Genomic DNA, 13,127 nt, shown 5'->3' on the forward strand with positions numbered 1-13,127 from the left:
CGGCGCGCGGCCGCCTACCGGGCGGCGCTGGTCTCGGCCAGGCGGTTGTTCATGATGCCCAGCGCGCCCACGCCGCCCGAGAAGCCGTTCTGGCGCGTGTGCACGCACGCGCCGCGCGGGCAGCCGTTGGCCGTCTCCGACAGCTGCTTCTGCAGCAGCGCCAGCGACACCTTGTTGGAGGCCGTGAGGTCGCGCATGGAGATGAGCTCGCCGGACAGGCGGCGGCCCTCGGCGTCGCTGTCGCGGGCCGCGGGGTGGCCGCCGAGCGCGGCCAGGCGGCGGCGCAGCCGGGAGCCGGGGGTGATGGCGTTGCGCCGGGCCAGGGGCGCGCTGGGCGCCGGGCAGCAGCGCGCGCAGCAGCGGCAGCTCAGCTTGCGCAGCATCCAGTTGAGCACCTGCTTGATGAGGATGGAGATGACGTTGAAGAGCGAGTAGATACAGCACACGCCGAGCAGGATGAAGAGGAAGTTGCCCAGGCGGTAGAGGCCCTGGTGCTGGTACGCGGCGTGCTGGCTGCTCACCAGATCGCCGAAGCCGATCGTGCTGAAGGTGACGAAGCAGAAGTAGAGGGAGTCCACGTAGTCCCAGCCCTCCACGCTGGTGTACATGGCCGAGGCGCAGCACGACAGGAGCACGGCGAACAGGCCCAGGATCAGCAGCACGTGGTACACCGAGGGCTTCCAGCCGGCCAGGCCGTCGGCCTCGGAGAGCGCCGAGCCGCGGCGGAAGGAGGCGGGCAGCAGGCCGCTGCGGCGCAGCTGGCGCTCGCGGCAGGTGCGCATGATGAAGGCCAACAGCGAGATGATGCGCTCCAGGAAGAGGTTGAAGAACAAGATGGTCCCCGCACAGCCGAACAGCCCGTAGGCGATCAGGAAGGCCTTTCCGCCCACCGTCGCCGGGGTGGTCATGCCAAAACCTGCAGAGACAGCGCAAGGGTCAGCGGAGTATGGGGCCGGACCGGCTGTCCCTACCAGCGCCACGGGGCCCATGGCGTACGGGTGCGGAGTGGCAGCACGCAGCTTCAGGGAAAGTGGCCCTTACGCGTTTCTTTCACGTGAGGGCACAAGACAGGATGCCTGATCTCGGCAATCGCTCACACTGACGGAGGGGACACGGCCCTGCATCTTGGGAATCTAGAATTCAATATGCACAGGGCAGGAGAGTCACGTGGGACACACACAACAGGCCCAGTTGCACACGTGCAACCATGGGGATGACCATAGAGCAAACACGTGTCCACTCAGTGGCTCCTTTCCTCCAAGCACACCCAGTCGCAGAGTGCTCTGGAAAGACAGAGCTCTGCTAGGACTGCGGCTAACCTGGGGCTGCCCACTCACCCTGATGACCAGTCTCTGGAAAGGACTTTGCAGCAAAGGCTTGGCTTCAGCCTGGGTCTGGGCCTTGGCTTGGGTTGTGAGCACCTTGGGAGGTTTGCTCTGGTGTCTGGGCAGATGCCTATTGCTTTAGAGCGGGATCATTCGCTTTAGCTCAGGGGTTCTCAACTTCCTAATGCCTCGACCCTTTCATACACTTCCTCCTGTGGTGGTGATCTCCCAACCATAAAATGATTTTCGTTGCTACTTCATCACTGTCCTTTTGCTACTGTTATGAATCGGGTGGCCCCTGTGAAAGGACCCTTTGACCCCCAAAGGGGTCGTGACCCATAGGTTGAGAACCGCTGCTTTAGCTGCTGCATGTACTTGTTGGAGACACAGTCGTTAAAGGAGAGTCTTTCTCAATTGGTTTCTGCACAAGGTCTGGCTTCCCGCCAGGCTGTCCAGGGCCCTGCTGAGCAGCAGCCTGCCACTGTCCAAGCCCCACCTGGTGCCAGCTGCCATCTCTCTGTGGGGTCCAGGGCCGCCTGACTCTGGCTATGGGCTGGGGTTTGCGATCGTGGTGGAAGATTTACTCCATGCTTGGACTCTGAGCTGACAGCAACATCATGGCACCTCTCAATACAGGAGGTAGCAGAAATTCAAGGGGCATCCCTGTTTACTTCAAGCACAACACTGCCAGTGGAATGGGGGCCAGCCTGGGACCAAGGTGTCGAAGAGTGTTGCTCCATTTGGCTTACTAGTTCCCTAAACTGGCCAGGGGGAAACAATTCTTGTAATAATTTCAGTTTAAGTTCGGAAGCCTGTTTGTTAATAATTCTCTAGGTTCCCCGGGGGAAATGTCCAGTTGCCTGACCACAGTCTCTACACATTGCTTAATGAATGACTCAAGGAAGTCCTAGATTGATCACCCAAATCTTCAGCAACATAAGCTGGGGAATACTATACAGCAACAAAAAAGCATGGACTATAGTTATTTGCTACAAAATGGATAAAGCTGGGCCAACAAAATGGCGAATAAAAGAAGATGAGCACAAGCAATATATTCTGTATTGTTCTAGTTATACAAAATTCAAAACGAGGCAAACTGAGACTGCAGTACTCAGCATACAAGGTTGCCTACTTGATTGGTCAGATGATAAGGAAATGCACAGAAGTATCTTGATCGGAGTCAGAACTTTGGTTTGGGGTTGGTGGGGGGAGGGTGACTGGGAGGGAGTACAAGGGGCTGGCTAGAGTGGTAAGAATAAGCTGCTGACTTGGGCGATGATCACATGGGTGTTAGCTACATAATCATTTCTTGAACTGTGATAAGTTAAAAAGTTGTGATCTCATTTTAAGAAAAACATATTAAAAACATTAAAGTCCCTAGACTGTTGGAATGCTATCAGTACCAGTCTGGACAGCTGCTGTCCAGCTGATTCTGACTCAAGTCATTCTCAGAGGGTCACACTCTGCCCGTTTTTTCTCAATGGCTTTTTGCCCGAGGGCACACTCCTCGGTCTTTTATTGTCAAGGTCTCTGGCTGGACTCAAAGTTCCAACCTCTCTGTTAGTGGTCAACAGCATTAACCATTTATCTCCTCCCCCAAGGCTCCAGCGGGAACTGTAAGAAACCTTACTTCCGATCTCCCTAACCCTCACTGCCCAGGTGAAGCAGCGGGGATAGAGGGCATGCTACTTCCAGCTAGTTGAGGGACAAACTTCTGTCCCTGTATCTTGGCTTCTAGCCTGTTGTCTAGAGCAGTAAACACAACATTCTATGCATTCAGAGAAAAGAAGACGTCTAGCAGATAGAAAATCCTGAGCCTGGAAAAATTAATCCTTTGCTTAAGAGGATGCTGAGTGAGATGTTCCTATATTTTAGGATTTTACCAGTTGATTTCCCAAAGCTGAGAACACCACGCAATGCATTATTCCGAGTTCGACGGGAAATGCTAGACATCCATGCTGGACTTAGCCACACTGCAAACCCCACCACCTCGCCAGGCTGCACTGCCTTCTCCCGGGGTGGAGGGAAGAGAGGAGTGCAGGGAGAGAGATGCTGTTGAAGTGGGGAGGGTTGCAGCCTTCTCTACCCAACCTAGGTGGGGTGGGGGTGGGGGGCGCGGCGGAGGGAGGGTTCTGGAGACCAACCGTATGGTAGCTCTCCACTTGTCTGGATGCTCACTGCCCAGCAGAAACTGGCGGCTCACCCAGGAGCACTGGGGCTGTGCTTGGGAAAAGTTCTGGGTGTTTGGAGCTGTGCTGGAGACTTGTCTGGGCAGGAGGTTGGCAGGAGTGGGGAGGCCCAGGAGGGAGGGCAGCAGTGGGAATCAGCTGCACCTTCAGGACTCACTGCATGGAGGAGGCATGGAACTGACATGGGACAGTGGGCCCTGTCCGGGAGGAATGCAGGGGCTGGCAGTCAAGCCTGAGGGGAGGAGGCCTGGGGACAGGTGAGAGGAGGTCACAGGAGGTAAGTCGGAGAGTGACTCTCCCACCCTGGGGATGGTGCTGGGCTGTCATCTGATATGGGGCCTCTGTGAAAGAGGGCCCTGGAGGGAGCCCCACCGGCCCAGGCTACGGAAGGGCTCTGTGTCTGCAGGGATGTAAGGAGGGAGAGAGACCCTGGATGAGAAGCGAATTTGAAGATCTGATTGAGACTGGACTTCTCAACATTTGAGGATGAGCCTCAAATCTCAAAACTTTTGAAATATCTATTTGGAAAACCAGCGTCCGCCAAAGACACTGAAGGAATGAAGACAAAGGCATTCCCCAGGCTGAGTCATGTAATGAGCTGGCTCCTGGGTTTCCTCCAGGCCCTGCAGCTCTGGTGGCATAGTGGGTTACGCGTTGGGCTGCTACCGGCAAGGTCAGCAGTTTGAAATCACCACCGGCTCTGTGGGAATCAAGATGAGTCCTGCTCCCCTGCATAGTGACGGCTTCGGAAACCCAAAGGAACAGTCTACTCTGCCCTGTAGGAATCAACTTCCTGGCAGTTGGGTTGGTTTTTCTAGGTGGTGGTAAAGGCTCATCACCTACCAGTAACAAATGCCACACACTGTAACGGCCCTGTGACATCATTCCACCGCACAGCGACCCCGTGAGGCAGGCGTATGGCCACTCAACAGCAGCGTGAGGGGGTGAGTAGCTTGCCAACATTCCACAGTGCTGAAACGGCAGAGCTGAAGCTGAAAGCCAGGTCTGCCAGGGTCGAAAACCCAGGCTCTTTCTACAGCACCAGATTGCCTCCCAAGGGCACCTAGGAATCTGTCTTCCTGGGGGAAGGGGAGAGGTGATGTCTCCCAGGACCCACCGCTTAAGGTGGGAGGGAGGGGCCTGTCCTTATAGTTAGGACTCCTGTCCCCCAGAGTCCAGTGGCCACTGCTACCCTTTGACCTGGAGCAGCGGGGAGGGGCCACTGCTTTTCCCTTAATGCCTCTAGAGCCAAGATGCACTTGGCACCCTCTTGGGACACAACTCAGGCAAGTGGGGCTGGGCAAACAAGGCCCGGCCCAGGCTAGGGAATGGCAGTGGGGATGACATGCTGAGGGGACCACTGCTGACTGTCTGGCTGACCACATATGCTACCCATTTGTTCTTTGGGGTTCCCCTGCTCACAACCCCTACCCAACCCCCCCCTCCCCCCCATGCATCTCCAGGTGTCTGGACTCCTTAGGAGTCTGTTTTCCTGGTCTGGGCCTCTTCCCTGGATGGCTGAACCCAGAAGGAGACCTACCTTCCCTTTCCCCTCTCCCCCTCCCCTTCCTCTCACCCTCCTATCCAGTCCTTCAGTGAATAGTTATCAAGGAAGGAGCCCGGGTGGGGTAGCTGACAAGGCCAGTGGTTCCAAACCACCAGCCCCCATGTGAGAAAGATGGGGCTTTCTACTCCTGTAGAGCATGACAGCGTCAGAAACCCACAGGAGAAGGGCTAGCCTGTTCTGTAGGGGCACCATGAGTTGGCAATGAGTTTGGCTTTTTTGGGGGGCCTGGCAGGCATCATGTTGGCTCCGGGATATGATGGAAAAGAAGACAGGTACAGGGGGCACCTGGCCTGCTTCCTTAAAGGCTCTGGGCTGGGCTTCGCAGGGGCTCCTTACAGACCTTATTTCCTCTGCTGCCAGCAGGCTCTGTGCTGGGATGTGGCACGGCTCTCCCTGGCTATCTAGCTCCCGCCCCACCCCCCACACTGCGGCTAGCCCGGTGTCCTGGCTCAGCTTCTGGTCAGCGTAACTACCTGCCAGGCTGTGAGTGTAGGACCAAAGAGACACTGCATCTTTGCCTGGCCCACTGTGAGGCACTCTGCCCAGAACGACGGGCACAGGCACGGCAGGAGGGCGGCTCAGAACATGTTCCTCTCCTGCCCTGACTCCTGTGGTCAGACTCCTGTGCCCATCCCACCCTCCTGTGGCTACCTGCTGCTCACCTTCTCACGGTCTCCGCGATAATGTGAGGGCCACAGTCCAGCCTCCTTCCCCATCAACCTCAAAAGGCTCAGAGCCCGGGGGTGCGCGCTAGACTCGTGGGGCCCCACACGGTGCCACTGGCAACCTGGTTGCTTCCTAGAGTTGGGGGTGGGATGGTGGTGATTCCTCAAGTTCTAGCGATGTGCAGGGAGCCAGGCTTGCTCAGGAGAGGGGCCTTGAAGCTTCAGCCAGAGAAAAGGCCAACCCAGGCACCCCAACCATCCCTTCTTCTCCCAATCACACCCTGCAGAGGCGTCCTCTGCCCCCAGTGAATTTGCAGCAAGCCTGCTATTTTGTTTATACCACAATTGATCTGCCATGCCGTTTGCAAAGAGCAGACACTTGGGGGCTTATTATGCCACTCTGACTAAAGCTGTGAAGCTCGCTCCCACCGCCTGTCTGGTGCCGCCTTCGCAAGTGGAGCCCGGTGACAGGGCCTCTGCGGTTCTGCTCCTGGAATCAAGACGGGCTGGGGGTGCTGATGGCCGTTGCACACCCTGGCACAGCTTCTAGCTCCTGTCACCCCACCCCACCCCCGCTCCCCTCCCCCCAACCATACAGGTAAGGGAGTGGGCCCAGGAGGAGAAGGCCCTGTCAAGTCACAGCTTGTAAGTGGCTGAGCAGGCCCAGAAGCCTGGGCCCCCTTTCTGGGGAGTGTCGTCCCGCCCAGGCACCTTTTCTTGCTGGGCTCTGGACTGCCCACTGGGCCGTGGGACAGGAGATGTGTTGCCCAGTCTGAGGTCCTCTCTGAAAGCGCAAGGGGGCATTCTTGATGACCACGCGGGGACAAAAGGGTTGAAGGCCACTCAGCGGGGAAGAGAGAGTTTCTTCCACAAAATGGTGTTGGCAAAATGGGGAATTAATTTGGGAAAAATGAAACCGAATCCATACTTCACACCCTACACAGCAACAAATTAAAGTGAATCAAAACCTGAGCGCTAAACCTAAACTGATAAAGTACCTGGAAGGTAACATAGGGACAAAGCTGGGCCCGGGTCCCCTAATTTACGGCACACAACACTATCAAACATAAGCAAAAATGCTTGAACAGAAGAGAAGCTAGATCATTGTGGCTCAACAGCTCTAAGGAAAAGAGTAAAAAGAGAAGCTACATACTGTGTGTGTGTGTGTGTGTTGCATTTTTGGGTAATGACATCTGACAAAGGCCTAATCGCCAATATACAGAAAACTTCAAATCCTCCACAACAGGAAGACAGACAATCCAGTGAAAATTCCCCAAAGAGAACATGCAGGTGGCGAACGCGCGAGAAGAGGCTGGTGATCAGTAGTCATTAGTCATTACGTGGATCAGAACGACAGCGAGCTGCCACCTCCCTCCTGCAAACAGAGCGCTGATCAAAAGGTAGAAAACCATGGATGCAGGTGAGGTGGTGGGGCATCTGGGGCTCTCATGCATTGGGTGGGATTGCGAAGTGGTACCGCCACTATGGAAAATGGTATCGTGTTTCCTCAAAAACTGGAAATACATGTGATCTCGTCATTCCGTTTCTACTTCTATATCGTTGAGAAGCAAGAGCAGTGACGTGAATAGACATATGACTGCCCAGGTTGAAGGAGCCCTGGTGGTGCAGTGGGTATGTGTTGGGCTGTGATCTAGGTCAGGAGTTCGAAACCACCAGTGGTCCCGAGGGAGAAAGACAGGGCTTTCTGCTCCTGTAAATGGTTACATTATCAGAAACCTGTAGGGGCAGTTCTACTCTGTCCTGTAGGGTCGCTATGAGTTGCCATCGACTCAATGGCAGGGAGTTTGTTTTTGTCACCCATGTCCATCGCGTTCCGCATAATAGAAGGAAGATGGAAAGAGAAGTTTCCATCCATGGATGAATAGATGAACAACTTGCGGTATTGACAAACAATGGAATACTCTGCAGTGGTGGAGAACAGTGATGAGTCCTCAAACATAACACAGATCTGGAGGAAATACGTCAATCACAAAAGGACAAATGTTGTGTGGTATCACTCTTATAAAAAGTCAAAACTGGCTGGACCACAGGATGTACACTGGTACAGATGGGCACAGGAAACACAGGGAATCCAGGACAGATGAACCCCTCAGGACCAGTGGTGGGAGTGGTGATACCGGGAGGGTGGAGGGAAGGTGAGGGAGAAAGGGGGAACCGATTACAAAAATCTACATAGAACCTCCTCCCTGAGGGACGGACAGTGGAGAAGTGGGTGAAGGGAGACGTCAGATGGTGTAAGATATGACAAAATAATAATAATTGATAAAGTATCAAGGGTTCATGGGGGAAGGGGGAGCGGGGAGGGAGGGAAATGGCTACCAGGGATGAGAAGGGGAGGGAGGTAGAGTCTCTTACAACAAAGTCAAAACTTAGACAAATCCACTGCCAGTGAGTGGATTCCAAGTCACAGTGGCCCCACAGAGGGTTTCTGAGACCACACATCTTTACCGGGCCAGACAGCTTCATTTTTCTCCCACAGACTGGTGGGTTTGAACCCTTGGCCTGGAAGGTTAGCAGCTCACTGAGTAACCCACTGTGAAACCAGGCTCCTGTGGCTCGGGACTGCCCTGATTTCTACATGCTGTCTGGGTTTGATGGTTTTGTCTGGTGTTGGAACATTTTATTGTGTCCGAGATGAAAGTTGGCATCACACATTCTTTCCCATCCAAAGATGCGCACACTGATCGTTCCGTCACACGGAGTGCTAGCCCCACGAGGGGTTGGCACTGTCCCCACTTCCACCTTGCCTTCTCCTTCCCTGGGTCTCCAGTTCTCCCGCCTCTCCTCCACTTGTCCCCGCAGCTTCTGCACAGTTGATTGTGCTAAGGAACATTCCTGAAGGGTTGACCGTGTATGTTATAGGCCAGCCTCTCGTTTGGTGAAAGGTGATCTCTGACCGTGGCCCCAGTCCAGGTTAGCAGGGTCCAAAAGCAACAGGGAGGTCTGGGTCAACCTCAGGTCCCGAGGCAGGTCCCATGCCACAGGCTTTTGAGGAACATGGCCCTGGGATCTGTCTTCTAACAAATGTCCTCCGATGATACTGATGCACATGGACCGAAGCACTTTCTTTGCAAAGGGGATGCCACCAGGGATCCTGGAAGGAGTCTACTTCAATGAAAAATCTTTCCATTAATACTTCCAGGGACCTGTAAGGCGTGGACACTGCACCGATGATGATGACGACACAACAGCTATGTCTGTAACTACCATTCTCCCCAATTCCGACCGGGTAGCAGCCAGGCCCGTGGAAAACTGCCCCTCTCTCCATTCTAGAGATGGACTCTGGTAGTCTCGACCAAACAGCATAACCCAAGCCCCTTGCGAGAGAGCTGAGAGCCCTGGTGGAGGAAGGGCTGCATATTGGCTGCTAACTACAGGTTCAGAGGTTTGAAACCACCAGCTGCTCGGAAGGAGAAAGATGGGGATTTCTACTCCTGCAAAAAGTTACATTCTTGGAAACTCATAGGGGCAATGTGGTTAAGCCCTGGGCTACGTGCGATCTGCATGGTCAGCAGTTCAAAACCACAAGGATTCGAGGGAGAAAAACGGGGCTTTCTATTCCCCGTAAACGGTTACAGTCCCGGAAAGCCGCAGGGTCACTGCTGTGAGTCCGCATTGACTTGATGGCAGTGAGTTTTTAATTTAATTTAACGTTTTAACTTAAGCGGATTCAACCAAACTGGGCAGAGCTCTCCTATAGCTATTGTGATTAGCTCAAGAATAGGCCTATGACCACATTCAGGCCAATAGGATGAGGAGTGGTTTCTGAGCATTTTGGGGTTAAAAGTTTCCCCACTCTTAGGAGTGGATGTGGCTCCAGGAGTGGCAGCTTGGAAGCTGCATGGGGCTCTGAGGAGCAGGGGCCTCGGGATGAAGCGGAGCTACAGGAAGGCGGAGAGGAGGCAGTCTGAAAGAAAGGAGGTCTTGGTGACTGGTGACCTGTGAAATCCAACCAGCGGTGCTGCCGCCCGACCTCTGGGCTCCAGGTGCACTAGCCCAGCCATTCCTGCAAGCAACCCAAATGCCAATAGCTGTTTCAGCTGGTTAAGGAAATTGCACTGGCTTTGAACGGAATGGTTTGTGTCTTCTAAAAGCCAAGTGGTTGAGGGAAGTCATTGATTTCTCTGAGCCCCGGTTCTTCACCTGTGAAATGTAATAGGCACCCCTGCTGTAAGTGGTAATACACGGAGCCAGAGTGGGTTCGCCAGGCTGCGGTCTAACGTAATGCAAGGGGCGGGGGTGACAGGTTCCCATGACTGAGGAGCAGAGAGATGCAAGAAGGGAAACAAGAGTACCCACTGCTGGATTTTTGGGGGGCGCCTTCTGTGTGAACGTGACCTCTGCATGCAAGAAGGAAGAGGTGACGCTATTCAGACCTAGAGTGCATTTGGTCACCTCCAGTGACCTCTGTGTTTCCTTGGGCGACGCCGGACTCCACTCGGATGAAGAATCAAGAATGGCACTTTGTAAAGCAGTGACAGGACTCGCTCACATCTTTAAAGGCACGATGACACTGCGTGGTCCAAGGACGGTGGACAGTTCGTAGCAATGTGGGAGCCAGGTTTGTTGAGTGCATAAACGGAAACCTTGCGTCCCGGGTTGTAGTTAGTGCCTTCCGGGGATCTTGTTAGATTCTGGGGTGGAGCCTGTGATGGTTTAGGTCTAACCTGCCTCCAGGTGATACCTCTGACCAGTAAGCCTTATTTTGAGCAGCCAGGACTTGAATCACCGCTGATAACAGAATTGGCGACTTACTGGGCTAATTCTCTTTGGGGGCTGGTCTCCACAATGAGAATGGGGACCCCCTGCCAACAGGGGCTACATGCTACTGGCTCTTTGGCTGGCTGAATCCTAAATCGGAGATGCCTTCACTGTGGGTCTTTGAGCAAATTAAATCTCTCTTTGCCTCAATATCCTCATTAGTAAGATGGAGATGATAATCGTATCCACTTAGACATACATACACAGTGGAGACATGCACAGCACGAAGAACAGTGCCTGGCGTGCCAAGAATCCTTTAATGAGAGCTCATTACCATTAATCTACCCTCCACAGAGAAGAGGGGGATCTTGTAGGCACAAAGTAGGCACGGATAGCCATTTGTTGACTAGGTGACTAAAAGCAAAGTGTTTAGAACGGTAAGGGTGTGTGGCTAAGAGCGCTGAGTTGGGAGGTGGCGGTGGGCAAAGACTGAGAAGCACTGGGGTTGCCGGATAAAATACAGGATGCCCAGTGTCATATGGATAGCTGCACAACAACAAATCTTCTTTTGATTCACTCACTTCTCACTTATCGGACCGTCTCCTGATCTGACATTTCAAATTTACGCCACAACAAATGCTACCCTGACACGTATTTTGCACAAATGCTGACGTAAGGCGGACGGTGACGGTTACGGTGATGCATCCTGGCAGTTAGGGAATGACGTACCTTGGCATCTGTGTGATGACACAGGCATGCTGCATGTTATGTTCCGGTGAGATCACCCTCCTTTTTCACACAACCATGATTTTTACCTAATGATCTGGTCTTCGGACTCTAACCACGCCAACAAGTGAAGAGTGTGTATATCTTTGAACTAGAGCATGGGGCATGTTTATTAACAAAAAAGATTAGTTGTTTATCTGACATTAAAATTTAACCAGCTGTCTTGTATTTTTATTTGCAAAATTTGACAATGCTGCCCATGGTCCCAGTTGTCTACTTGGTACACTTCTGTGGTGAGCTTTCCTAACACACCCAGCTGGTTTGGGCCGTGCCTCGGGACTGGTGGGAGGAGGCATTGGCAGCCTCACTCTAAGAAACCAGGAGCCCGAGGCTTGCACACGACGGTGCCTGGTTCAGGGCCACGCTACCTCTCGGGCTGTCCAGGCTTCTGTTCATAAAGAGAACAGTGGGAGATGGCTCCTTCTTGGAGGCCAGGTGGCCATGGGGTGGAGCGCTAGGGGCAGGGAGTTGACAGGTTGTCTTCTGGGTGGAGTCTAGACACTGGCTCTTGGGAAGAAGGAGGGGGGCTCCTGGCCCTGCCCTCTGGGGAAGGGCTGGACAACTGAGAGGACAAAGGGCATCAGCCTCAAGGCTGCCTGCACATGGTGTCTCCATGGGCCACCCAAGTCATTCCCTGGCTTTGCCTGGGGCCTTCTTGTGGTGGTGGGGCCGAGAGAATAAATGGCTGAGGGAGGTCGGTATAGAACTTAGTGAAGAATGAACGATCGAGGGGGACTCAAAGTAACAGCTGTTATTTTTAACTCACTAAGCTCGGAGCCCCGGTGGCCTAGGGATTACGCGTTGGGATGCTCACCCAGTTCAAAACCAAGAGGAGGATTTCTGCTCCCTCCAAGAGCTACAGCCTTGGAAACGCACAGGGGCTGTTGGGTAGGACCACTGGGAATGGGAATGGATTCGGAAGCAGTGAGGTTTTGGAGGTACTGAGATCTCCCTCTCTTCAGCCCTATCAGTTCATTTAATGCTCACAGCCACCTTCCGGGGAAATCTGTGCCATCATTCGAAGTCATGTGTTTCTTGCCCTCCACATTTTAGCATCTTTATAGCCTGAGCGTGTTTTACAATCAATGGCCTGGCAGAGTTTCCTTGGCAGCATGTGTAATTCTTGATGACACGGACAGTGCTAGTGCATTCGGAGGCACCTCCGAGTGGAGGAACTACAGTGAGAATCATTTCCATTTCTTAGAGCAGCGGCCTGTCACACGGAGCCGCAAAAGACAAGGAGATGCAGCAGCTGGCCCGCGATCCCAGAGCAAACACTGCTTCACCTGGGGCTTGGGAACTCGAGGAAGGGGCCCGCGATGTGACAAGGAAGAGAGGCTTCACACAGAGAAGGAAGAAGAGGTTGCTTGTGGTGGAGCGCAGCGGTTCTCAGCGCCGTCCGGCGATCCCAATGTGCAGGCGCACCAAGAACAGCTAGATTAGCGCAGGGGCTGAAGCCCTCCTGGTGGAGGAACTGCAGGCTTTGTGTTCCGTCGGGAAGGTGGGATTCCCAAGGCAGAGTGCAGAGCTGGGTTTGGGACCAAGGCCTGCTTGGAGGGCAGCTATGTCCAGGGCCTGGGGGAGGGAAGGGCCAGTGTGGGCAAGCAGCTCAGCGTGTACCGATGAAGTAGGGGAATCTGTGGAAGGAGGACCCCCCCATTCCCATCTGGACCCCGCTGACCATCCCCACAGGAGCTCCGTGGGAACGCCACTGTCATCGCCACTGTCATCGAGCCCCACTGGGGGCCTCTGCAGCATCTGAGCCGGACACGTGGCGACTGCACCTCGCTTTGCAGAAACATACAAGCTCTGGAAACCCCAAGCCCAGAAGATACACTGTGAGCTCTGTGAGTTCCATCCCTGCGGGATTGGA

At 54.0% G+C, this 13,127-nt stretch overlaps 1 protein-coding gene across 1 annotated transcript in view; it reads right to left on the reverse strand.

Annotated features, from left to right (window-relative positions):
• Positions 1-14: 14 nt before the first annotated feature.
• The window catches only part of KCNK12 (potassium two pore domain channel subfamily K member 12), a gene marked incomplete at its 5' end in the record, with an annotated part of 59,085 nt that continues 45,972 nt past the window's right edge, over positions 15-13,127 (reverse strand). Inside the window, one exon of the mRNA XM_045285684.1 lies at positions 15-916. Within this exon, the coding sequence (XP_045141619.1) occupies positions 15-916 (902 nt within the window). The remainder of the gene's footprint in view (positions 917-13,127) is intronic.

Source organism: Echinops telfairi, unplaced genomic scaffold, assembly GCF_000313985.2.
Source record: "Echinops telfairi isolate 266 unplaced genomic scaffold, ASM31398v2 ScPeMD7_7475;HRSCAF=8513, whole genome shotgun sequence".
Taxonomy (NCBI): domain Eukaryota; kingdom Metazoa; phylum Chordata; class Mammalia; order Afrosoricida; family Tenrecidae; genus Echinops; species Echinops telfairi.